The sequence below is a fragment of the Oncorhynchus mykiss genome, chromosome 5 (assembly GCF_057628025.1).
Source record: "Oncorhynchus mykiss isolate SJ-2025 chromosome 5, ASM5762802v1, whole genome shotgun sequence".
In the NCBI taxonomy this organism is placed as follows: domain Eukaryota; kingdom Metazoa; phylum Chordata; class Actinopteri; order Salmoniformes; family Salmonidae; genus Oncorhynchus; species Oncorhynchus mykiss.
The window spans coordinates 90,956,244-90,982,888 of NC_143026.1; the positions used below are offsets into that span (position 1 = coordinate 90,956,244).

Consider the following 26,645-nt stretch of genomic DNA (forward strand, 5'->3'; position numbering starts at 1 on the left):
GAAAAATCACAAAAATCCTGTTTCTCAAGAGGTTTATTATGAACATATGATATTAATCAAACAGTATGCTTTATGTTAGTCACAATGTTTCTGTTTGACTGTTCTTCTTTGGCATTTTCCCAGTACATTATTATTTGTAGGATATATGTTTGCTTTAATTTTAATAGATAGTTTAAAAATATATATATTTATACAGCAGGCATTACATGAGGAGATCAGATTCAGTATACATTACTTTTGACTTGTTATAGGAAGTTGCATGTAGGCAGGCTAGAGTCCTACATTGGCGTTTAACACATAGGAACAAAACAAAAACTTGAGAACATAAAATGAAGCTGATGTCATGGTGGTCAGCAGCCATCAGGATGGTTCTCGGGACCACTGGAAGGTGACTTGCATTTACTCCGTTTGATCAGGCAAACCAGGAAGCAGAAAATGGATAGGAATCCCACTATGGAGCCCAGTACAACCATGGCCGTGGTGGTGGAGCTGGAGGACTCCACTGCTGGAGAACATAGTCAAACCATCATCACAATGATGAAGAGGTGGAAACTCAACCAAACCCTTGTCAAATCGGCTTTACTCAACACCCATGTAGATCACTGGTCTTCTATTGAGTTTGAAAAGTCATGCATGTTATATGAATAAGTAGCCTAATATTTACTTGAGTGATGAGTAGAATGTCTTACTATATATATTTTTTTATGGCATTCAGACCTCAATCTCATCCGTTAAATATACTGTAGAACTGCCTGCTCAGATTTATCTATCTCACCTTGACCTTTGCCTTCCGTACTGACAGGTTCTGACGTTTGTGTTTCCATCTGTTCAGCTGACAAAGGAATAACAGTACAGTAAAAAAAGAAGTAGGAAAAAATATTCTATTCGTTTTATCTTCAGTTTGAAATGTGGAGACGCCCAAAAGATGACGTTCAATTCTATTACATTTTATATAACATACTCACGAGACATGGCAGTGCTTCTGGGATCATTATAGTCATCACCAGCATCACCTGATGACAACAAATCAACACAGTCAAACCATCATCACACTGATGAAGAGGTGGAAACTCAACCAACCCTTTGTCAAATTGTCTTTACTCAAAACGATGTAGATCACTGGTCATTCATTGAGTTTGAAAAGTCATGCATGATATATGAATAAGTAGCCTAATATTTACTTGAGTGATAAGTAGAATGTCTTACTATATATTTTTTTATGGCATTCAGACCTCAATCTCCTCCATTAAATATACTGTAGAACTGCCTGCTCAGATTTATCTATCTCACCTTGACCTTTGCCTTCCGTACTGACAGGTTCTGACGTTTGTGTTTCCATCTGTTCAGCTGACAAAGGAATAACAGTACAGTAAAAAAAATATTCTATTCGTTTTATCTTCAGTCTGAAATGTGGAGACGCCCAAAAGATGACATTCAATTGTATTACATTTTATATAACATACTCACGAGACATGGCAGTGCTTCTGGTATCATTATAGTCATCACCAGCCTCACCTGACAACAACAAATCAATCAACCGTCATCAAACTAATGAAGAGGTGGAAACTCATTTTGAATGGCATTCAGACCTCAATCTCATTCCTTAAATATAGAACTTCGTGCTCAGATTGATCTACGTATCTCACATTGATTTTCACCTTCCTTATTTTAAATATCTGCATTTACATTTTAGTCATTTAGCAGAAGATCTTATCCAGAGCGACTTACAGTAGTTAGGAAATACATTTTCTTACTTTTTATACTGAGCAGGTAGTATTTAACGGATGAGATTGAGGTCTGAATGCCATTTAAAATTATAGTAATACATTCTACTTATCACTAAAATAAATATTAGGCTACTCATTAATATACCATGCATAACTTTGAAAAGTAAATTAAAAACCAGTGATCTACATGGTGTAGAGTAATGCCAATTTGACAAGGGGTTGGTTGATTTTCCATCTCTAAATCAGTAGATGCTTTCAAGACAACTGGAAAATCAACAAAAAAAACGAAGTCAAATCATGACGTCAGTGATATTCAGGTCGCAACGTTGGAACTCAGATCTGAACTTGACTGACTCAGACCTGAACATGACTGAGTTGTCATGAAAGTGTAACGGTGTAAATTTAGACCGTCCCCTCGCCCATACCCGGGCGCGAACCAGGGACCATCTGCACACATCAACAGTTACCCACGAAGCATCGTTTACCCATCGCTCCACAAAACCCGCGGCTCTTGCAGAGCAAGGGGAACTACTACTTCAAGGTCTCAGAGCAAGTGACGTCGCCGATTGAAACGCTATTTTAGCGCGGACCACCGCTAACTAAGCTAGCCGTTTCACATCCGTTACAAAAGCCCTATCGGAACTCTAAAATCTCTGACTTCCTACTTCACTGCCTTCAAGACAACTGGGAAATCCCCCAAAAAACAGGTCAAATCATGACTTCAGTGATCTTCAGGTCGGAAAGTAGGAACACTAGAAAGATGCCCGGAGTTTCCGACTTGGAATTCCAAGCTCATATTTATCAGAGTTACCAGTTGTCTTGAACCCACTGAAGTCAGAAGTTGGAGATATCTGTGTTCCCAGTTCCCAGTTGCATTGAATGCAGCAACAGTCGAACCATCATCAAAGTTGCCACATTCAAAACAACTGGCAACTCGGAACTCAGAACTCTCTGACTTTAGTGCCTTCAAAACAACTGGGAACTCTGGAAAAAAAATGAGCTCCGACAGGGAAAAATAATTTTGAACGGTCATCCAACTCAGAAACTCAGGTATTTTTCTAGAGCTCCCCTTGTCAAATTGGCTTTACACAACACCATGTAGATCACTGGTCTTTCATTGAGTTTGAAAAGTCATGCATGCTATATGAATAAGTAGCCTAATATTTACTTGAGTGATGTGTAGAATGTATTACTATAATTTTAAATGGCATTCAGACCTCAATCTCCTCCATTAAATATACTGTAGAACTGCCTGCTCAGATTTATCTATCTCACCTTGACCTTTGCCTTCCGTACTGACAGGTTCTGACGTTTGTGTTTCCATCTGTTCAGCTGACAAACGAATATCAGTACAGTAAAAAAATAAGTAGAATGTATTACTATCATTTTTAATGGCATTCAAACCTCAATCTCATGCATTAAATATAGAACTTCGTGCTCAGATTGATCTTCGTATTTCACATTGACCTCCGACAACATTATTTAACATTTCTGCATTTACATTTTAGTCATTTAGCAGAAGCTCTTACGACTTACAGTAGTGAGGAAATACATTTTCTTACTTTTTTATACTGGCAGGCAGTATTTAACGGATGAGATTGAGGTCTGAACGGCATTTAAAATTATAGTAATACATTCTACTTATCACGAAAATAAATATTAGGCTACTCATTAATATACCATGCATAACTTTGAAAAGTAAATAAAAAACCAGTGATTTACATGGTATAGAGTAATGCCAATTTGACAAGGGGTTGGTTGATTTTCCATCTCTAAATCAGTAGCTGCTTTCAAGACAACTGGGAAATCAACAAAAAAAACGAAGTCAAATCATGACGTCAGTGATCTTCAGGTCGCAACGTTGGAACTCCAGAAAGATGGCAGAGTTTCCGACTCGGAATTTCGAGCTCGTATTTTTCAGAGTTACCACTTGTCTTGAACCCACTGAAGTAAAAAGTTGGAGATATCTGTGGTCAAAGTTCCCAGTTGCTTTGAATGCAGCAAAGGTCAAACCATCATCAAAATTGCCACGTTCAAAACAACTGGGAACTCAGAACTCTCTGACTTTAGTGCCTTCAAAACAACTGGGAACTCAGAAAAAAAAAACAGCTCCGACAGGGAAAAATAGTTTTGAACGGTCTTCCAACTCGGAAACTCAGGCATGTTTCTAGAGCTCCCCTTGTCAAATTGGCTTTACACAACACCATGTAGATCACTGGTCTTTCATTGAGTTTGAAAAGTCATGCATGCTATATGAATAAGTAGCCTAATATTTACTTGAGTGATAAGTAGAATGTCTTACTATATATTTTTTTTATGGCATTCAGACCTCAATCTCCTCCATTAAATATACTGTAGAACTGCCTGCTCAGATTTATCTATCTCACCTTGACCTTTGCCTTCCGTACTGACAGGTTCTGACGTTTGTGTTTCCATCTGTTCAGCTGACAAAGGAATAACAGTACAGTAAAAAAAATATTCTATTCGTTTTATCTTCAGTCTGAAATGTGGAGACGCCCAAAAGATGACATTCAATTGTATTACATTTTATATAACATACTCACGAGACATGGCAGTGCTTCTGGTATCATTATAGTCATCACCAGCCTCACCTGACAACAACAAATCAATCAACCGTCATCAAACTAATGAAGAGGTGGAAACTCATTTTGAATGGCATTCAGACCTCAATCTCATTCATTAAATTTAGAACTTCGTGCTCAGATTGATCTACGTATCTCACATTGATTTTCACCTTCCTTATTTTAAATATCTGCATTTACATTTTAGTCATTTAGCAGAAGATCTTATCCAGAGCGACTTACAGTAGTTAGGAAATACATTTTCTTACTTTTTATACTGAGCAGGTAGTATTTAACGGATGAGATTGAGGTCTGAATGCCATTTAAAATTATAGTAATACATTCTACTTATCACTAAAATAAATATTAGGCTACTCATTAATATACCATGCATAACTTTGAAAAGTAAATTAAAAACCAGTGATCTACATGGTGTAGAGTAATGCCAATTTGACAAGGGGTTGGTTGATTTTCCATCTCTAAATCAGTAGATGCTTTCAAGACAACTGGAAAATCAACAAAAAAAACGAAGTCAAATCATGACGTCAGTGATATTCAGGTCGCAACGTTGGAACTCAGATCTAAACTTGACTGACTCAGACCTGAACATGACTGAGTTGTCATGAAAGTGTAACGGTGTAAATTTAGACCGTCCCCTCGCCCATACCCGGGCGCGAACCAGGGACCATCTGCACACATCAACAGTTACCCACGAAGCATCGTTTACCCATCGCTCCACAAAACCCGCGGCTCTTGCAGAGCAAGGGGAACTACTACTTCAAGGTCTCAGAGCAAGTGACGTCGCCGATTGAAACGCTATTTTAGCGCGGACCACCGCTAACTAAGCTAGCCGTTTCACATCCGTTACAAAAGCCCTATCGGAACTCTAAAATCTCTGACTTCCTACTTCACTGCCTTCAAGACAACTGGGAAATCCCCCAAAAAACAGGTCAAATCATGACTTCAGTGATCTTCAGGTCGGAAAGTAGGAACACTAGAAAGATGCCCGGAGTTTCCGACTTGGAATTCCAAGCTCATATTTATCAGAGTTACCAGTTGTCTTGAACCCACTGAAGTCAGAAGTTGGAGATATCTGTGTTCCCAGTTCCCAGTTGCATTGAATGCAGCAACAGTCGAACCATCATCAAAGTTGCCACATTCAAAACAACTGGCAACTCGGAACTCAGAACTCTCTGACTTTAGTGCCTTCAAAACAACTGGGAACTCTGGAAAAAAAATGAGCTCCGACAGGGAAAAATAATTTTGAACGGTCATCCAACTCAGAAACTCAGGTATTTTTCTAGAGCTCCCCTTGTCAAATTGGCTTTACACAACACCATGTAGATCACTGGTCTTTCATTGAGTTTGAAAAGTCATGCATGCTATATGAATAAGTAGCCTAATATTTACTTGAGTGATGTGTAGAATGTATTACTATAATTTTAAATGGCATTCAGACCTCAATCTCCTCCATTAAATATACTGTAGAACTGCCTGCTCAGATTTATCTATCTCACCTTGACCTTTGCCTTCCGTACTGACAGGTTCTGACGTTTGTGTTTCCATCTGTTCAGCTGACAAACGAATATCAGTACAGTAAAAAAATAAGTAGAATGTATTACTATCATTTTTAATGGCATTCAAACCTCAATCTCATGCATTAAATATAGAACTTCGTGCTCAGATTGATCTTCGTATTTCACATTGACCTCCGACAACATTATTTAACATTTCTGCATTTACATTTTAGTCATTTAGCAGAAGCTCTTACGACTTACAGTAGTGAGGAAATACATTTTCTTACTTTTTTATACTGGCAGGCAGTATTTAACGGATGAGATTGAGGTCTGAACGGCATTTAAAATTATAGTAATACATTCTACTTATCACGAAAATAAATATTAGGCTACTCATTAATATACCATGCATAACTTTGAAAAGTAAATAAAAAACCAGTGATTTACATGGTATAGAGTAATGCCAATTTGACAAGGGGTTGGTTGATTTTCCATCTCTAAATCAGTAGCTGCTTTCAAGACAACTGGGAAATCAACAAAAAAAACGAAGTCAAATCATGACGTCAGTGATCTTCAGGTCGCAACGTTGGAACTCCAGAAAGATGGCAGAGTTTCCGACTCGGAATTTCGAGCTCGTATTTTTCAGAGTTACCACTTGTCTTGAACCCACTGAAGTAAAAAGTTGGAGATATCTGTGTTCAAAGTTCCCAGTTGCTTTGAATGCAGCAAAGGTCAAACCATAATCAAAATTGCCACGTTCAAAACAACTGGGAACTCAGAACTCTCTGACTTTAGTGCCTTCAAAACAACTGGGAACTCAGAAAAAAAAAACAGCTCCGACAGGGAAAAATAGTTTTGAACGGTCTTCCAACTCGGAAACTCAGGCATGTTTCTAGAGCTCCCCTTGTCAAATTGGCTTTACACAACACCATGTAGATCACTGGTCTTTCATTGAGTTTGAAAAGTCATGCATGCTATATGAATAAGTAGCCTAATATTTACTTGAGTGTTAAGTAGAATGTCTTACTATATATTTTTTTTATGGCATTCAGACCTCAATCTCCTCCATTAAATATACTGTAGAACTGCCTGCTCAGATTTATCTATCTCACCTTGACCTTTGCCTTCTGTACTGACAGGTTCTGACGTTTGTGTTTCCATCTGTTCAGCTGACAAAGGAATAACAGTACAGTAAAAAAAATATTCTATTCGTTTTATCTTCAGTCTGAAATGTGGAGACGCCCAAAAGATGACGTTCAATTCTATTACATTTTATATAACATACTCACGAGACATGGCAGTGCTTCTGGTATCATTATAGTCATCACCAGCATCACCTGACAACAACAAATCAACACAGTCAAACCATCATCACACTGATGAAGAGGTGGAAACTCATTTTGAATGGCATTCAGACCTCAATCTCATTCATTAAATATAGAACTTTGTGCTCAGATTGATCTACGTATCTCACATTGATTTTCACCTTCCTTATTTTAAATATCTGCATTTACATTTTAGTCATTTAGCAGAATATCTTATCCAGAGCGACTTACAGTAGTTAGGAAATACATTTTCTTACTTTTTATACTGAGCAGGTAGTATTTAACGGATGAGATTGAGGTCTGAATGCCATTTAAAATTATAGTAATACATTCTACTTATCACTAAAGTAAATATTAGGCTTCAACTTACTTCATATAGCATGAATTACTTTTCAAACTCAAACTCTACTAACATAGAGCCTACTAACATAGAGCCTACTAACATAGAGTCAACTAACATAGAGTCTACTAACAGAGTTTACTAACATCGAGTCTACTAACATAGAGTCTACTAACATTCAGCTTACTAACATAAAGTCAACTAACATAGAGTCAACTAACATAGAACCTGCTAACATAGAACATACTAACATTCAGCCTACTAACATAGAGTCAACTAACATAGAACCTACTAACATAGTCTACTAACATAGAGCCTACTAACATAGAGTCTACTAACATAGAGTCAACTAACATAGAACCTACTAACATAGTCTACTAACATAGAGCCTACTAACATAAAGTCAACTAACATAGAGTCAACTAACATAGAACCTACTAACATAGAACATACTAACATTCAGCCTACTAACATAGAGCCTACTAACATAGAAACTACTAACATAAAACCTACTAACAAAGAACATACTAACATTCAGCCTACTAACATAGAGTCAACTAACATAGAACCTACTAACATAGTCTACTAACATAGAGCCTACTAACATAGAGTCTACTAACATAGAGCTTACTAACATTCAGCCTAATAACAAAGTCAACTAACAGAGACTACTAACATAGAGTCAACTCACATAGAACCTGCTAACATAGAGTCTACTAACATAGAGTCTACTAACATAGAGTCTACTAACATAGAGCCTACTAACATAGAGCTTACTAACATTCAGCCTACTAACATAGAGCAAACAAACATAGAGTTAACTAACATAGAGTCTACTAACATAGAGCTGACTAACACAGAACCGACTAACATAGAGTCTACTGTATTAAATATACTGTATGAAATACCTCAAATTGAAACAACTTACCCTGGAAATGTATGGTAAGACGAGCCTTTTCAGTAAAGCTGTTAGGGCCAATAGTAAGATTGGTTTCACACTGATAATCTGTTTTGCTAGTGCCCATCTGATTCTTAGAAGACCACGTATGATCACAAAATCTGTCATCATTACAGTTTTTGGAGTGTTCTGTTTCAAGCCTCTCAAGGTGCAAGAGAAGCATCTCAACGTTGTCATATTCTCCGTGGTAAACGTTTGTCAGTGTGCATTTCACCTTAAAAGGTTGACCAGAGACAGGGTTCTCTGGCACTGTGGACAGGACAGGCACCGGGAAAGCTAGAGGAGTAGAGACCATGATAGATATCAGTTAAGGAGCATAGAGAATAAAGTATTTTAGCAGGTAGAGAAGAGAGTATCTGAGCCGATATGTTTTTTTAATTTTTTTATTTCACCTTTATTTAATGTACCTTTATTTTATGTAATCATTAAGGGGTAGAGAAGAGAGTATCTGAGCCGATATGTAATCATTAAGGGGTAGAGAAGAGAGTATCTGAGCCGATATGTAATCATTAAGGGGTAGAGAAGAGAGTATCTGAACCGATATGTAATCATTAAGGGGTAGAGAAGAGAGTATCTGAGCCGATATGTAATCATTAAGGGGTAGAGAAGAGAGTATCTGAGCCGATATGTAATCATTAAGGGGTAGAGAAGAGAGTATCTGAGCCGATATGTAATCATTAAGGGGTAGAGAAGAGAGTATCTGAGCCGATATGTAATCATTAAGGGGTAGAGAAGAGAGTAACTGAGCAGATATGTAATCATTAAGGGGTAGAGAAAAGAGTATCTGAGCCGATATGTAATCATTAAGGGGTAGAGAAGAGAGTATCTGAGCCGATATGTAATCATTAAGGGGTAGAGAAGAGAGTATCTGAGCCGATATGTAATCATTAAGGGGTAGAGAAGAGAGTATCTGAGCCGATATGTAATCATTAAGGGGTAGAGAAGAGAGTATCTGAGCCGATATGTAATCATCAAGGGGTAGAGAAGAGAGTATCTGAGCCGATATGTAATCATTAAGGGGTAGAGAAGAGAGTATCTGAGCCGATATGTAATCATTAAGGGGTAGAGAAGAGAGTATCTGAGCCGATATGTAATCATTAAGGGGTAGAGAAGAGAGTATCTGAGCCAATATGTAATCACCAAGGGGTAGAGAAGAGAGTATCTGAGCCGATATGTAATCATCAAGGGGTAGAGAAGAGAGTATCTGAGCCGATATGTAATCATTAAGGGGTAGAGAAGAGAGTATCTGAGCCGATATGTAATCATTAAGGGGTAGAGAAGAGAGGATCTTTAACTAGCCGATATGTAATCATTAAGGGGTAGAGAAGAGAGTATCTGAGCCGATATGTAATCCTTAAGGGGTAGAGAAGAGAGTATCTGAGCCGATATGTAATCATTAAGGGGTAGAGAAGAGAGGATCTTTAACTAGCCGATATGTAATCATCAAGGGGTAGAGAAGAGAGTATCTGAGCCGATATGTAATCATCAAGGGGTAGAGAAGAGAGTATCTGAGCCGATATGTAATCATTAAGGGGTAGAGAAGAGGGTATCTGAGCCGATATGTAATCATCAAGGGGTAGAGAAGAGAGTATCTGAGCCGATATGTAATCATTAAGGGGTAGAGAAGAGAGTAACTTTAACTAGCCGATATGTAATCATTAAGGGGTAGAGAAGAGAGGATCTTTAACTAGCCGATATGTAATAATTAAGGGGTAGAGAAGAGAGTATCTGAGCCGATATGTAATCATTAATGGGTCGAGAAGAGAGTATCTGAGCCGATATGTAATCATTAAGGGGTAGAGAAGAGAGTATCTGAGCCGATATGTAATCATTAAGGGGTAGAGAAGAGAGTATCTGAGCCGATATGTAATCATTAAGGGGTAGAGAAGAGAGTATCTGAGCCGATATGTAATCATTAAGGGGTAGAGAAGAGAGTATCTGAGCCGATATGTAATCATTAAGGGGTAGAGAAGAGAGTAACTTTAACTAGCCGATATGTAATCATTAAGGGGTAGAGAAGAGAGTATCTGAGCCGATATGTAATCATTAAGGGGAAGAGAAGAGAGGATCTTTAACTAGCCGATATGTAATAATTAAGGGGTAGAGAAGAGAGTATCTGAGCCGATATGTAATCATTAAGGGGTAGAGAAGAGAGTATCTGAGCCGATATGTAATCATTAAGGGGTAGAGAAGAGAGTAACTTTAACTAGCGGATATGTAATCATTAAGGGGTAGAGAAGAGAGTATCTGAGCCGATATGTAATCATTAAGGGGTAGAGAAGAGAGTATCTGAGCCGATATGTAATCATTAAGGGGTAGAGAAGAGAGTATCTGAGCCGATATGTAATCATTAAGGGGTAGAGAAGAGAGTATCTGAGCCGATATGTAATCATTAAGGGGTAGAGAAGAGAGTATCTGAGCCGATATGTAATCATTAAGGGGTAGAGAAGAGAGTATCTGAGCCGATATGTAATCATTAAGGGGTAGAGAAGAGAGTAACTTTAACTAGCCGATATGTAATCATTAAGGGGTAGAGAAGAGAGTATCTGAGCCGATATGTAATCATTAAGGGGTAGAGAAGAGAGTATCTGAGCCGATATGTAATCATTAAGGGGTAGAGAAGAGAGTATCTGAGCCGATATGTAATCATCAAGGGGTAATCATTAAGGGGTAGAGAAGAGAGTAACTTTAACTAGCCGATATGTAATCATCAAGGGGTAGAGAAGAGAGTATCTGAGCCTATAAGTAATCATTAAGGGGTAGAGAAGAGAGGATCTTTAACTAGCCGATATGTAATAATTAAGGGGTAGAGAAGAGAGTATCTGAGCCGATATGTAATCATTAATGGGTCGAGAAGAGAGTATCTGAGCCGATATGTAATCATTAAGGGGTAGAGAAGAGAGTATCTGAGCCGATATGTAATCATTAAGGGGTAGAGAAGAGAGTATCTGAGCCGATATGTAATCATTAAGGGGTAGAGAAGAGAGTAACTTTAACTAGCCGATATGTAATCATTAAGGGGTAGAGAAGAGAGTAACTTTAACTAGCGGATATGTAATCATTAAGGGGTAGAGAAGAGAGTATCTGAGCCGATATGTAATCATCAAGGGGTAGAGAAGAGAGTATCTGAGCCGATATGTAATCATTAAGGGGTAGAGAAGAGAGTATCTGAGCCGATATGTAATCATTAAGGGGTAGAGAAGAGAGTATCTGAGCCGATATGTAATCATTAAGGGGTAGAGAAGAGAGTATCTGAGCCGATATGTAATCATTAAGGGGTAGAGAAGAGAGTATCTGAGCCGATATGTAATCATTAAGGGGTAGAGAAGAGAGTATCTGAGCCAATATGTAATCACCAAGGGGTAGAGAAGAGAGTATCTGAGCCGATATGTAATCATTAAGGGGTAGAGAAGAGAGTATCTGAGCCGATATGTAATCATTAAGGGGTAGAGAAGAGAGGATCTTTAACTAGCCGATATGTAATCATTAAGGGGTAGAGAAGAGAGTATCTGAGCCGATATGTAATCATTAAGGGGTAGAGAAGAGAGTATCTGAGCCGATATGTAATCATTAAGGGGTAGAGAAGAGAGGATCTTTAACTAGCCGATATGTAATCATCAAGGGGTAGAGAAGAGAGTATCTGAGCCGATATGTAATCATCAAGGGGTAGAGAAGAGAGTATCTGAGCCGATATGTAATCATCAAGGGGTAGAGAAGAGAGTATCTGAGCCGATATGTAATCATCAAGGGGTAGAGAAGAGAGTATCTGAGCCGATATGTAATCATTAAGGGGTAGAGAAGAGAGTATCTGAGCCGATATGTAATCATCAAGGGGTAGAGAAGAGAGTATCTGAGCCGATATGTAATCATTAAGGGGTAGAGAAGAGAGTAACTTTAACTAGCCGATATGTAATCATTAAGGGGTAGAGAAGAGAGTATCTGAGCCGATATGTAATCATTAATGGGTCGAGAAGAGAGTATCTGAGCCGATATGTAATCATTAAGGGGTAGAGAAGAGAGTATCTGAGCCGATATGTAATCATTAAGGGGTAGAGAAGAGAGTATCTGAGCCGATATGTAATCATTAAGGGGTAGAGAAGAGAGTAACTTTAACTAGCCGATATGTAATCATTAAGGGGTAGAGAAGAGAGTATCTGAGCCGATATGTAATCATTAAGGGGAAGAGAAGAGAGGATCTTTAACTAGCCGATATGTAATAATTAAGGGGTAGAGAAGAGAGTATCTGAGCCGATATGTAATCATTAATGGGTCGAGAAGAGAGTATCTGAGCCGATATGTAATCATTAAGGGGTAGAGAAGAGAGTATCTGAGCCGATATGTAATCATTAAGGGGTAGAGAAGAGAGTATCTGAGCCGATATGTAATCATTAAGGGGTAGAGAAGAGAGTAACTTTAACTAGCCGATATGTAATCATTAAGGGGTAGAGAAGAGAGTAACTTTAACTAGCGGATATGTAATCATTAAGGGGTAGAGAAGAGAGTATCTGAGCCGATATGTAATCATTAAGGGGTAGAGAAGAGAGTATCTGAGCCGATATGTAATCATTAAGGGGTAGAGAAGAGAGTATCTGAGCCGATATGTAATCATTAAGGGGTAGAGAAGAGAGTATCTGAGCCGATATGTAATCATTAAGGGGTAGAGAAGAGAGTAACTTTAACTAGCCGATATGTAATCATTAAGGGGTAGAGAAGAGAGTATCTGAGCCGATATGTAATCATTAAGGGGTAGAGAAGAGAGTATCTGAGCCGATATGTAATCATTAAGGGGTAGAGAAGAGAGTATCTGAGCCGATATGTAATCATCAAGGGGTAATCATTAAGGGGTAGAGAAGAGAGTAACTTTAACTAGCCGATATGTAATCATCAAGGGGTAGAGAAGAGAGTATCTGAGCCTATATGTAATCATTAAGGGGTAGAGAAGAGAGGATCTTTAACTAGCCGATATGTAATAATTAAGGGGTAGAGAAGAGAGTATCTGAGCCGATATGTAATCATTAATGGGTCGAGAAGAGAGTATCTGAGCCGATATGTAATCATTAAGGGGTAGAGAAGAGAGTATCTGAGCCGATATGTAATCATTAAGGGGTAGAGAAGAGAGTATCTGAGCCGATATGTAATCATTAAGGGGTAGAGAAGAGAGTAACTTTAACTAGCCGATATGTAATCATTAAGGGGTAGAGAAGAGAGTAACTTTAACTAGCGGATATGTAATCATTAAGGGGTAGAGAAGAGAGTCTCTGAGCCGATATGTAATCATCAAGGGGTAGAGAAGAGAGTATCTGAGCCGATATGTAATCATTAAGGGGTAGAGAAGAGAGTATCTGAGCCGATATGTAATCATTAAGGGGTAGAGAAGAGAGTATCTGAGCCGATATGTAATCATTAAGGGGTAGAGAAGAGAGTATCTGAGCCGATATGTAATCATTAAGGGGTAGAGAAGAGAGTATCTGAGCCGATATGTAATCATTAAGGGGTAGAGAAGAGAGTATCTGAGCCGATATGTAATCATTAAGGGGTAGAGAAGAGAGTAACTTTAACTAGCCGATATGTAATCATTAAGGGGTAGAGAAGAGAGTATCTGAGCCGATATGTAATCATTAAGGGGTAGAGAAGAGAGGATCTGTTACGGTGCGTGAATGAGGACCCAAAAGCGAATCAACTTAAACAGAGCTTCTTTAATTACCAAACATAGGTAGGCTCAGATGGACCGGCAGATTCCGACAGGACAGGACAAGGTTACAGCAAACATGACGACAGTCTGGTTCAGGCATGAATGACACAAACAAACAAGAATCCGACAAGGACAGGAGCAGAAACAGAGAGAGATATTGGGACCTAATCAGAGGGAAAAAAGGGAACAGGTGGGGAACGGGGTGAATGGGTAGTTAGAGGAGACAAGGGACAGCTGGGGGAAAGCGGGGGAGAAAAGGTAACCTAACACGACCAGCAGAGGGAGACAGGGTGAAGGGAAAGGACAGAGACAAGACAACATGACAGTACATGACAGTACCCCCCCACTCACCGAGCGCCTCCTGGCGCACTCGAGGAGGAAACCTGGCGGCAACGGAGGAAATCATCAATCAGCGCACGGTCCAGCACGTCCCGAGAGGGAACCCAACTCCTCTCCTCAGGACCGTACCCCTCCCAGTCAACTAGGTACTGATGACCACGGCCCCGAGGACGCATGTCCAAGATTTTACGGACCCTGTAGATAGGTGCGCCCTCGACAAGGATGGGGGGGGGGGGGGAAGACGAGCGGGGGCGCGAAGAACGGGCTTAACACAGGAGACATGGAAGACCGGGTGGACGCAACGAAGATATCGCGGAAGAAGAAGTCGCACTGCGACAGGATTAATGACCTGAGAGATACGGAATGGACCAATGAACCGCGGGGTCAACTTGCGAGAAGCCGTCTTAAGGGGAAGGTTCTGAGTGGAGAGCCAAACTCTCTGACCGCGACAATACCTAGGGCTCTTAGTTCTACGCTTATTAGCAGCTCTCACAGTCTGCGCCCTATAACGGCAAAGTGCAGACCTGACCCTCTTCCAGGTGCGCTCGCAACGTTGGACAAAAGCCTGAGCGGAGGGGACGCTGGACTCGGCGAACTGAGATGAGAACAACGGAGGCTGGTACCCGAGGCTACTCTGAAAAGGAGATAGCCCGGTCGCAGACGAAGGAAGCGAGTTGTGGGCGTATTCTGCCCAGGGGAGCTGTTCTGACCAAGACGCAGGGTTGCGAAAAGAAAGACTGCGTAAGATGCGACCAATAGTCTGATTGGCCCGTTCTGCTTGACCGTTAGACTGGGGGTGAAAGCCGGAAGAGAGACTGACGGAAGCCCCAATCAAACGGCAAAACTCCCTCCAAAATTGAGACGTGAATTGCGGACCTCTGTCCGAAACGACGTCTGACGGAAGGCCATGAATTCTGAAAACATTCTCGATGATGATTTGTGCCGTCTCTTTAGCAGAAGGAAGCTTAGCAAGGGGAATGAAATGAGCCGCCTTAGAGAACCTATCGACAACCGTAAGAATAACAGTCTTCCCCGCTGACGAAGGCAGTCCGGTGACAAAATCTAAGGCGATGTGAGACCACGGTCGAGAGGGAATAGGAAGCGGCCTGAGACGGCCGGCAGGAGGAGAGTTACCGGACTTAGTCTGCGCGCAGACCGAACAAGCAGCCACGAAACGACGCGTGTCATGCTCCCGGGTGGGCCACCAGAAACGCTGGCGAATGGAAGCAAGCGTACCCCGAACGCCAGGGTGGCCGGCTAACTTGGCAGAGTGAGCCCACTGAAGAACGGCCAGACGAGTAGGAACGGGAACGAAAAGAAGGTTCCTAGGACAAGCGCGCGGCGACGGAGTTTGAGTGAGTGCTTGCTTTACCTGCCTCTCAATTCCCCAGACAGTCAACCCGACAACACGCCCCTCAGGGAGAATCCCCTCGGGGTCAGTGGAGGCTACTGAAGAACTGAAGAGACGAGACAAAGCATCAGGCTTGGTGTTCTTAGAGCCCGGACGATAAGAAATCACGAACTCGAAACGAGCGAAAAACAGCGCCCAACGCGCCTGACGCGCATTAAGTCGTTTGGCAGAACGGATGTACTCAAGGTTCCTATGGTCAGTCCAAACGACAAAAGGAACGGTCGCCCCCTCCAACCACTGTCGCCATTCGCCTAGGGCTAACCGGATGGCGAGCAGTTCGCGGTTACCCACATCATAGTTACGTTCCGACGGCGACAGGCGATGAGAAAAATACGCGCATGGGTGGACCTTGTCGTCAGAGAGGGAGCGCTGAGAAAGGATGGCTCCCACTCCCACCTCTGACGCGTCAACCTCGACAACGAACTGTCTAGAGACGTCAGGTGTAACAAGGATAGGAGCGGATGTAAAACGATTCTTGAGGAGATCAAAAGCTCCCTGGGCGGAAACGGACCACTTAAAGCACGTCTTGACAGAAGTAAGGGCTGTGAGAGGAGCTGCCACCTGACCGAAATTACGGATGAAACGACGATAGAAGTTCGCGAAGCCGAGAAAGCGCTGCAGCTCGACGCGTGACTTAGGGACGGGCCAATCAATGACAGCTTGGACCTTAGCGGGATCCATCTTAATGCCTTCAGCGGAAATAACAGAACCGAGAAATGTGACGGAGGAGGCATGAAAAGTGCACTTCTCAGCCTTCACAAAAAGACAATTCTCTAAAAGGCGCTGGAGGACACGTCGAACGTGCTGAACATGAATCTGGAGTGACGGTGAAAAAATCAGGATATCGTCAAGGTAAACGAAAACAAAGATGTTCAGCATGTCTCTCAGGACATCATTGACTAATGCCTGAAAGACAGCTGGAGCGTTAGCGAGGCCGAAAGGAAGAACCCGGTATTCAAAGTGCCCTAACGGAGTGTTAAACGCCGTCTTCCACTCGTCCCCCTCCCTGATGCGCACGAGATGGTAAGCGTTACGAAGGTCCAACTTAGTGAAAAACCTGGCTCCCTGCAGGATCTCGAAGGCTGAAGACATAAGAGGAAGCGGATAACGATTCTTCACTGTTATGTCATTCAGCCCTCGATAATCTATGCAGGGGCGCAGAGACCCGTCCTTCTTCTTGACAAAAAAAAACCCCGCTCCGGCGGGAGAGGAGGAGGGGACTATGGTACCGGCGTCAAGAGCTACAGACAAATAATCTTCGAGAGCCTTACGTTCGGGAGCCGACAGAGAGTATAGTCTACCCCGGGGGGGGGTGGTTCCCGGAAGGAGATCAATACTACAATCATACGACCGGTGTGGAGGAAGAGAGGTGGCCCTGGACCGACTGAACACCGTGCGCAGATCGTGATATTCCTCCGGCACCCCTGTCAAATCACCAGGCTCCTCCTGTGAAGAAGAGACAGAGGAAACAGGAGGGATAGCAGACATTAAACATTTCACATGACAAGAGACGTTCCAGGAGAGGATAGAATTACTAGACCAATTAATGGAAGGATTATGACAAACTAGCCAGGGATGGCCCAAAACAACAGGTGTAAAAGGTGAACGAAAAATTAAAAAAGAAATGGTTTCACTATGATTACCAGAAACAGTGAGGGTTAAAGGTAGCGTCTCACGCTGAATCCTGGGGAGAGGACTACCATCCAGGGCGAACAAGGCCGTGGGCTCCTTTAACTGTCTGAGAGGAATGTCATGTTCCCGAGCCCAGGTCTCGTCCATAAAACAGCCCTCCGCCCCAGAGTCTATTAAGGCACTGCAGGAAGCTGACGAACCGGTCCAGCGTAGATGGACCGACAAGGTAGTGCAGGATCTTGAAGGAGAGACAGGAGTAGTAGCGCTCACCAGTAGCCCTCCGCTTACTGACGAGCTCTGGCCTTTTACTGGACATGAAGTGACAAAATGACCAGCGGAACCGCAATAGAGACAGAGGCGGTTGGTGATTCTCCGTTCCCTCTCCTCAGTCGAGATGCGGATACCTCCCAGCTGCATGGGCTCAGCACCCGAGCCGGCAGAGGAAGATGGTAGTGATGCGGAGAGGGAGGCGACGGAGAGCGCGAGCTCCTTTCCACGAGCTCGGTGACGAAGATCAACCCGTCGCTCAATGCGAATAGCGAGTTCAATCAAGGAATCCACGCTGGAAGGAACCTCCCGGGAGAGAATCTCATCCTTTACCTCTGCGCGGAAACCCTCCAGAAGACGAGCGAGCAAGGCCGGCTCGTTCCAGCCACTGGAGACAGCAAGAGTGCGAAACTCAATAGAGTAGTCTGTTATGGATCGATTGCCTTGACATAGGGAAGACAGGGCCCTGGAAGCCTCCTCCCCAAAAACAGATCGATCAAAAACCCGTATCATCTCCTCCTTAAAGTCTTGATACTGGTTAGTACACTCAGCCCTTGCCTCCCAGATTGCCGTGCCCCACTCACGAGCCCGTCCAATAAGGAGAGATATGACGTAGGCGACACGAGCAGTGCTCCTGGAGTAAGTGTTGGGCTGGAGAGAAAACACAATATCACACTGGGTGAGGAACGAGCGGCATTCAGTGGGCTCCCCAGAGTAACACGGCGGGTTATTGATTCTGGGCTCCGGAGATTCGAAAGCCCTGGAAGTGGCCGGTGGATCGAGGCGGAGATGGTGAACCTGTTCTGTGAGGTTGGAGACTTGGGTGGCCAGGGTCTCAACGGCATGTCGAGCAGCAGACAATTCCTGCTTGTGTCTGCCTAGCATCGCTCCCTGGATCTCGACGGCTGAGTGGAGAGGATCCAAAGTCGCTGGGTCCATTCTTGGTCGGATTCTTCTGTTACGGTGCGTGAATGAGGACCCAAAAGCGAATCAACTTAAACAGAGCTTCTTTAATTACCAAACATAGGTAGGCTCAGATGGACCGGCAGATTCCGACAGGACAGGACAAGGTTACAGCAAACATGACGACAGTCTGGTTCAGGCATGAATGACACAAACAAACAAGAATCCGACAAGGACAGGAGCAGAAACAGAGAGAGATATTGGGACCTAATCAGAGGGAAAAAAGGGAACAGGTGGGGAACGGGGTGAATGGGTAGTTAGAGGAGACAAGGGACAGCTGGGGGAAAGCGGGGGAGAAAAGGTAACCTAACACGACCAGCAGAGGGAGACAGGGTGAAGGGAAAGGACAGAGACAAGACAACATGACAGTACATGACAGGATCTTTAACTAGCCGATATGTAATAATTAAGGGGTAGAGAAGAGAGTATCTGAGCCGATATGTAATCATTAATGGGTCGAGAAGAGAGTATCTGAGCCGATATGTAATCATTAAGGGGTAGAGAAGAGAGTATCTGAGCCGATATGTAATCATTAAGGGGTAGAGAAGAGAGTATCTGAGCCGATATGTAATCATTAAGGGGTAGAGAAGAGAGTAACTTTAACTAGCCGATATGTAATCATTAAGGGGTAGAGAAGAGAGTATCTGAGCCGATATGTAATCATTAAGGGGTAGAGAAGAGAGTATCTGAGCCGATATGTAATCATTAAGGGGTAGAGAAGAGAGTAACTTTAACTAGCCGATATGTAATCATTAAGGGGTAGAGAAGAGAGTAACTTTAACTAGCGGATATGTAATCATTAAGGGGTAGAGAAGAGAGTATCTGAGCCGATATGTAATCATTAAGGGGTAGAGAAGAGAGTAACTTTAACTAGCCGATATGTAATCATTAAGGGGTAGAGAAGAGAGTATCTGAGCCGATATGTAATCATTAAGGGGTAGAGAAGAGAGTATCTGAGCCGATATGTAATCATTAAGGGGTAGAGAAGAGAGTATCTGAGCCGATATGTAATCATCAAGGGGTAATCATTAAGGGGTAGAGAAGAGAGTAACTTTAACTAGCCGATATGTAATCATCAAGGGGTAGAGAAGAGAGTATCTGAGCCTATATGTAATCATTAAGGGGTAGAGAAGAGAGTAACTTTAACTAGCCAATATGTAATCATTAAGGGGTAGAGAAGAGAGTAACTTTAACTAACCGATATGTAATCATTAAGGGTTAGAGAAGAGAGTATCTGAGCCGATATGTAATCATCAAGGGGTAGAGAAGAGAGTATCTGAGCCGATATGTAATCATCAAGAGGTAGAGAAGAGAGTATCTGAGCCGATATGTAATCATTAAGGGGTAGAGGAGAGAGTAACTTTAACTAGCCGATATGTAATCATTAAGGGGTAGAGAAGAGAGTATCTGAGCCGATATGTAATCATCAAGGGGTAGAGAAGAGAGTATCTGAGCCGATTTGTAATCATTAAGGGGTAGAGAAGAGAGTATCTGAGCCGATATGTAATCATTAAGGGGTAGAGAAAAGAGTATCTGAGCCGATATGTAATCATCAAGGGGTAGAGAAGAGAGTAACTTTAACTAGCCGATATGTAATCATTAAGGGGTAGAGAAGAGAGTATCTGAGCCGATATGTAATCATTAAGGGGTAGAGAAGAGAGTATCTGAGCCGATATGTAATCATTAAGGGGTAGAGAAGAGAGTATCTGAGCCGATATGTAATCATTAAGGGGTAGAGAAGAGAGTAACTTTAACTAGCCAATATGTAATCATTAAGGGGTAGAGAAGAGAGTATCTGAGCCGATATGTAATCATTAAGGGGTAGAGAAGAGAGTATCTGAGCCGATATGTAATCATCAAGGGGTAGAGAAGAGAGTATCTGAGCCGATATGTAATCATTAAGGGGTAGAGGAGAGAGTAACTTTAACTAGCCGATATGTAATCATTAAGGGGTAGAGAAGAGAGTATCTGAGCCGATATGTAATCATCAAGGGGTAGAGAAGAGAGTATCTGAGCCGATATGTAATCATGAAGGGGTAGAGAAGAGAGTATCTGAGCCGATATGTAATCATCAAGGGGTAGAGAAGAGAGTATCTGAGCCGATATGTAATCATCAAGGGGTAGAGAAGAGAGTATCTGAGCCGATATGTAATCATTAAGGGGTAGAGAAGAGAGTATCTGAGCCGATATGTAATCATTAAGGGGTAGAGAAGAGAGTATCTGAGCCGATATGTAATCATCAAGGGGTAGAGAAGAGAGTAACTTTAACTAGCCGATATGTAATCATTAAGGGGTAGAGAAGAGAGTATCTGAGCCGATATGTAATCATTAAGGGGTAGAGAAGAGAGTATCTGAGCCGATATGTAATCATTAAGGGGTAGAGAAGAGAGTAACTTTATCTAGCCGATATGTAATCATTAAGGGGTAGAGAAGAGAGTATCTGAGCCGATATGTAACCATTAAGGGGTAGAGAAGAGAGTATCTGAGCCGATATGTAATCATCAAGGGGTAGAGAAGAGAGTAACTTTAACTAGCCGATATGTAATCATTAAGGGGTAGAGAAGAGAGTATCTGAGCCGATATGTAATCATCAAGGGGTAGAGAAGAGAATAACTTTAACTAGCCGATATGTAATCCATAAGGGGTAGAGAAGAGAGTATCTGAGCCGATATGTAATCATTAAGGGGTAGAGAAGAGAATATCTGAGCCGATATGTAATCATTAAGGGGTAGAGGAGAGAGTAACTTTAACTAGCCGATATGTAATCATTAAGGGGTAGAGAAGAGATAATCATTAAGGGGTAGAGAAGAGAGTATCTGAGCCGATATGTAATCATTAAGGGGTAGAGAAGAGAGTATCTGAGCCGATATGTAATCATTAAGGGGTAGAGAAGAGAGTAACTTTAACTAGCCAATGTGTAATTATTAAGTGGTAGAGAAGAGAGTAACTTGAACTAGCCGATATGTAATCATTAAGGGGTAGAGAAGAGAGTAACTGAGCCGATATGTAATCATTAAGGGGTAGAGAAGAGAGTATCTGAGCCGATATGTAATCATTAAGGGGTAGAGAAGAGAGTAACTGAGCCGATATGTAATCATTAAGGGGTAGAGAAGAGAGTATCTGAGCCGATATGTAATCATTAAGGGGTAGAGAAGAGAGTATCTGAGCCGATATGTAATCATTAAGGGGTAGAGAAGAGAGTATCTGAGCCGATATGTAATCATTAAGGGGTAGAGAAGAGAGTATCTGAGCCGATATGTAATCATTAAGGGGTAGAGAAGAGAGTATCTGAGCCGATATGTAATCATTAAGGGGTAGAGAAGAGAGGATCTTTAACTAGCCGATATGTAATCATTAAGGGGTAGAGAAGAGAGTATCTGAGCCGATATGTAATCATTAAGGGGTAGAGAAGAGAGTATCTGAGCCGATATGTAATCATTAAGGGGTAGAGAAGAGAGGATCTTTAACTAGCCGATATGTAATCATCAAGGGGTAGAGAAGAGAGTATCTGAGCCGATATGTAATCATCAAGGGGTAGAGAAGAGAGTATCTGAGCCGATATGTAATCATCAAGGGGTAGAGAAGAGAGTATCTGAGCCGATATGTAATCATTAAGGGGTAGAGGAGAGAGTAACTTTAACTAGCCGATATGTAATCATTAAGGGGTAGAGAAGAGAGTATCTGAGCCGATATGTAATCATCAAGGGGTAGAGAAGAGAGTATCTGAGCCGATATGTAATCATTAAGGGGTAGAGAAGAGAGTATCTGAGCCGATATGTAATCATTAAGGGGTAGAGAAGAGAGTATCTGAGCCGATATGTAATCATCAAGGGGTAATCATTAAGGGGTAGAGAAGAGAGTAACTTTAACTAGCCGATATGTAATCATCAAGGGGTAGAGAAGAGAGTATCTGAGCCTATATGTAATCATTAAGGGGTAGAGAAGAGAGTAACTTTAACTAGCCAATATGTAATCATTAAGGGGTAGAGAAGAGAGTAACTTTAACTAACCGATATGTAATCATTAAGGGTTAGAGAAGAGAGTATCTGAGCCGATATGTAATCATCAAGGGGTAGAGAAGAGAGTATCTGAGCCGATATGTAATCATCAAGAGGTAGAGAAGAGAGTATCTGAGCCGATATGTAATCATTAAGGGGTAGAGGAGAGAGTAACTTTAACTAGCCGATATGTAATCATTAAGGGGTAGAGAAGAGAGTATCTGAGCCGATATGTAATCATCAAGGGGTAGAGAAGAGAGTATCTGAGCCGATTTGTAATCATTAAGGGGTAGAGAAGAGAGTATCTGAGCCGATATGTAATCATTAAGGGGTAGAGAAAAGAGTATCTGAGCCGATATGTAATCATCAAGGGGTAGAGAAGAGAGTAACTTTAACTAGCCGATATGTAATCATTAAGGGGTAGAGAAGAGAGTATCTGAGCCGATATGTAATCATTAAGGGGTAGAGAAGAGAGTATCTGAGCCGATATGTAATCATTAAGGGGTAGAGAAGAGAGTATCTGAGCCGATATGTAATCATTAAGGGGTAGAGAAGAGAGTAACTTTAACTAGCCAATATGTAATCATTAAGGGGTAGAGAAGAGAGTATCTGAGCCGATATGTAATCATTAAGGGGTAGAGAAGAGAGTATCTGAGCCGATATGTAATCATCAAGGGGTAGAGAAGAGAGTATCTGAGCCGATATGTAATCATTAAGGGGTAGAGAAGAGTGTATCTGAGCCGATATGTAATCATCAAGGGGTAGAGAAGAGAGTATCTGAGCCGATATGTAATCATTAAGGGGTAGAGGAGAGAGTAACTTTAACTAGCCGATATGTAATCATTAAGGGGTAGAGAAGAGAGTATCTGAGCCGATATGTAATCATCAAGGGGTAGAGAAGAGAGTATCTGAGCCGATATGTAATCATGAAGGGGTAGAGAAGAGAGTATCTGAGCCGATATGTAATCATCAAGGGGTAGAGAAGAGAGTATCTGAGCCGATATGTAATCATCAAGGGGTAGAGAAGAGAGTATCTGAGCCGATATGTAATCATTAAGGGGTAGAGAAGAGAGTATCTGAGCCGATATGTAATCATTAAGGGGTAGAGAAGAGAGTATCTGAGCCGATATGTAATCATCAAGGGGTAGAGAAGAGAGTAACTTTAACTAGCCGATATGTAATCATTAAGGGGTAGAGAAGAGAGTATCTGAGCCGATATGTAATCATTAAGGGGTAGAGAAGAGAGTATCTGAGCCGATATGTAATCATTAAGGGGTAGAGAAGAGAGTAACTTTATCTAGCCGATATGTAATCATTAAGGGGTAGAGAAGAGAGTATCTGAGCCGATATGTAACCATTAAGGGGTAGAGAAGAGAGTATCTGAGCCGATATGTAATCATCAAGGGGTAGAGAAGAGAGTAACTTTAACTAGCCGATATGTAATCATTAAGGTGTAGAGAAGAGAGTATCTGAGCCGATATGTAATCATCAAGGGGTAGAGAAGAGAATAACTTTAACTAGCCGATATGTAATCCATAAGGGGTAGAGAAGAGAGTATCTGAGCCGATATGTAATCATTAAGGGGTAGAGAAGAGAATATCTGAGCCGATATGTAATCATTAAGGGGTAGAGGAGAGAGTAACTTTAACTAGCCGATATGTAATCATTAAGGGGTAGAGAAGAGATAATCATTAAGGGGTAGAGAAGAGAGTATCTGAGCCGATATGTAATCATTAAGGGGTAGAGAAGAGAGTATCTGAGCCGATATGTAATCATTAAGGGGTAGAGAAGAGAGTAACTTTAACTAGCCAATGTGTAATTATTAAGTGGTAGAGAAGAGAGTAACTTGAACTAGCCGATATGTAATCATTAAGGGGTAGAGAAGAGAGTAACTGAGCCGATATGTAATCATTAAGGGGTAGAGAAGAGAGTATCTGAGCCGATATGTAATCATTAAGGGGTAGAGAAGAGAGTAACTGAGCCGATATGTAATCATTAAGGGGTAGAGAAGAGAGTATCTGAGCCGATATGTAATCATTAAGGGGTAGAGAAGAGAGTATCTGAGCCGATATGTAATCATTAAGGGGTAGAGAAGAGAGTATCTGAGCCGATATGTAATCATTAAGGGGTAGAGAAGAGAGTATCTGAGCCGATATGTAATCATTAAGGGGTAGAGAAGAGAGTATCTGAGCCGATATGTAATCATTAAGGGGTAGAGAAGAGAGGATCTTTAACTAGCCGATATGTAATCATTAAGGGGTAGAGAAGAGAGTATCTGAGCCGATATGTAATCATTAAGGGGTAGAGAAGAGAGTATCTGAGCCGATATGTAATCATTAAGGGGTAGAGAAGAGAGGATCTTTAACTAGCCGATATGTAATCATCAAGGGGTAGAGAAGAGAGTATCTGAGCCGATATGTAATCATCAAGGGGTAGAGAAGAGAGTATCTGAGCCGATATGTAATCATCAAGGGGTAGAGAAGAGAGTATCTGAGCCGATATGTAATCATTAAGGGGTAGAGGAGAGAGTAACTTTAACTAGCCGATATGTAATCATTAAGGGGTAGAGAAGAGAGTATCTGAGCCGATATGTAATCATCAAGGGGTAGAGAAGAGAGTATCTGAGCCGATATGTAATCATTAAGGGGTAGAGAAGCTGACTTTGAAACCCATGGACCTACATAAATGATCCCAGGTCAGTAACTTACAGTAAACTCTGAGCTGGATTGTTTCCTTCCTCTGTGTCCTACATTTTTCTGCTGTGCAGGTATACTTTCCCTCGTGATTCGGGTGTACAGCTGCAATATGGAGATAACTTCTGTTTTTTGTGGTATTCTGAGTGACATCGCTCTCGTCTAGTTTCATCCAGCGTGGTTTGCCTTGGGAGCAGGTTGTCTCACAGATCAAGGTCACAGCATCTCCCACCTTGACAACGGGTTTGGCTGGGCTAACAGTGATCTCTTTAGCACAGAGTGCAGGATCTAAATAAAAGTTATAACCGGCAACAGTAAATTACATGGTGTATTGAATATGGATTTTTTTTTACAGTCTTCTTTGTTTTACAAAAATCTTAAATTAGTTACTTCAAACTTTTTTCAACTGTCAACAATAAATATTACATTATTGTTAATACATGTATTTAAGAAAAAGTAGAATGGAGGATGGGTACCTCTAAGAGCCAGCAGAAGGTAGCATAGTAAACAGTGATAGGATTGCAGGTACTCCATTGTCCTCTTCAGTAGTCTCCTGTGACTGTAGTCTGCAAGAGCTCCAGTGGAACTGACGACTGAGATGAGGGGGAATTCACGTCAGTTCATACACTCTACAGCAGGCCAGGCAGTTCTTGGCCCCACTGCAGGGCACTCTTCAGCAGACTCCTTCCTGTCTTCCCAGGCCTGCCAACATCCTCACACGCAAACCCAGGAACAATGACATTGGGACATGTTTTAATCTGTAGACACACACAAACATACACACACTGATATAACATACAGAATAACAATGGCTGTGTTTTTGTTCAAATGTTTTGCAATTTTGTAAAAAAAAATTAAGTTAAATTAAGCTCTTATGTAGAAATGATCTTTCAGATGGCACAGATGAGCATATTTCATAATCTAAAGAATAAAAATATTGAAATAATATTTAGAATTTGTCTGGCCTAATTTTAATTAACAGGAAATGGAGTAATGCAAACATATCTGTTTGGCTTGTTTTATGGTCAGACAAAACAACTAAAACACTCTTTTGAGATCTGAGGTAAATTAGTAGATTTAATATATGAGTCTATCATGACATTAATTCAACAACCTAATCAACAGGGAAACAGCCTTACTGAGAAGGAAAGTGATGGACAGGTTAAAACAAGAGGCTGGAGATCCCCTCTATCAAACCGGA

At 41.5% G+C, this 26,645-nt stretch overlaps 1 protein-coding gene across 50 annotated transcripts; it reads right to left on the minus strand.

Annotated features, from left to right (window-relative positions):
* Positions 1 to 18: 18 nt before the first annotated feature.
* LOC110524842 (uncharacterized) lies at positions 19 to 26,202 on the minus strand. 50 transcript variants are annotated; one of them, XM_090236344.1, is made up of 14 exons: positions 25,921 to 26,202; positions 25,460 to 25,732; positions 8,420 to 8,725; positions 7,116 to 7,163; positions 6,939 to 6,995; positions 5,827 to 5,883; positions 4,292 to 4,339; positions 4,115 to 4,171; positions 3,003 to 3,059; positions 1,468 to 1,515; positions 1,291 to 1,347; positions 966 to 1,013; positions 776 to 832; positions 19 to 502 (listed from the first exon to the last, which is right to left on the minus strand). In XM_090236344.1, exons 1-14 carry the CDS (start codon positions 25,976 to 25,978, stop codon positions 351 to 353), a joined length of 1,323 nt encoding a protein of 440 aa, XP_090092470.1. In that variant the 5' UTR covers positions 25,979 to 26,202; the 3' UTR covers positions 19 to 350. The 50 variants fall into 50 exon arrangements, with proteins under 50 accessions (XP_090092470.1, XP_090092469.1, XP_090092481.1 ...); XM_090236343.1 differs by having other exon boundaries at positions 19 to 505; XM_090236355.1 differs by lacking the exon at positions 6,939 to 6,995.
* Between the last annotated feature and the right edge of the window lie 443 nt (positions 26,203 to 26,645).

Excerpts from the sequence above, each read along its gene's own strand:
- LOC110524842 (XM_090236343.1), bottom strand. The coding sequence starts at position 25,978 with ATGGAGTACCTGCAATCCTATCACTGTTTACTATGCTACCTTCTGCTG. Across the intron at positions 5,884-6,938 it reads TACAGAAGGCAAAGGTCAAG|CTGAACAGATGGAAACACAA; the intron begins GTGAGATAGATA and ends TTCGTTTGTCAG. Across the intron at positions 4,172-4,291 it reads CAGAAGCACTGCCATGTCTC|CTGAACAGATGGAAACACAA; the intron begins GTGAGTATGTTA and ends TTCCTTTGTCAG.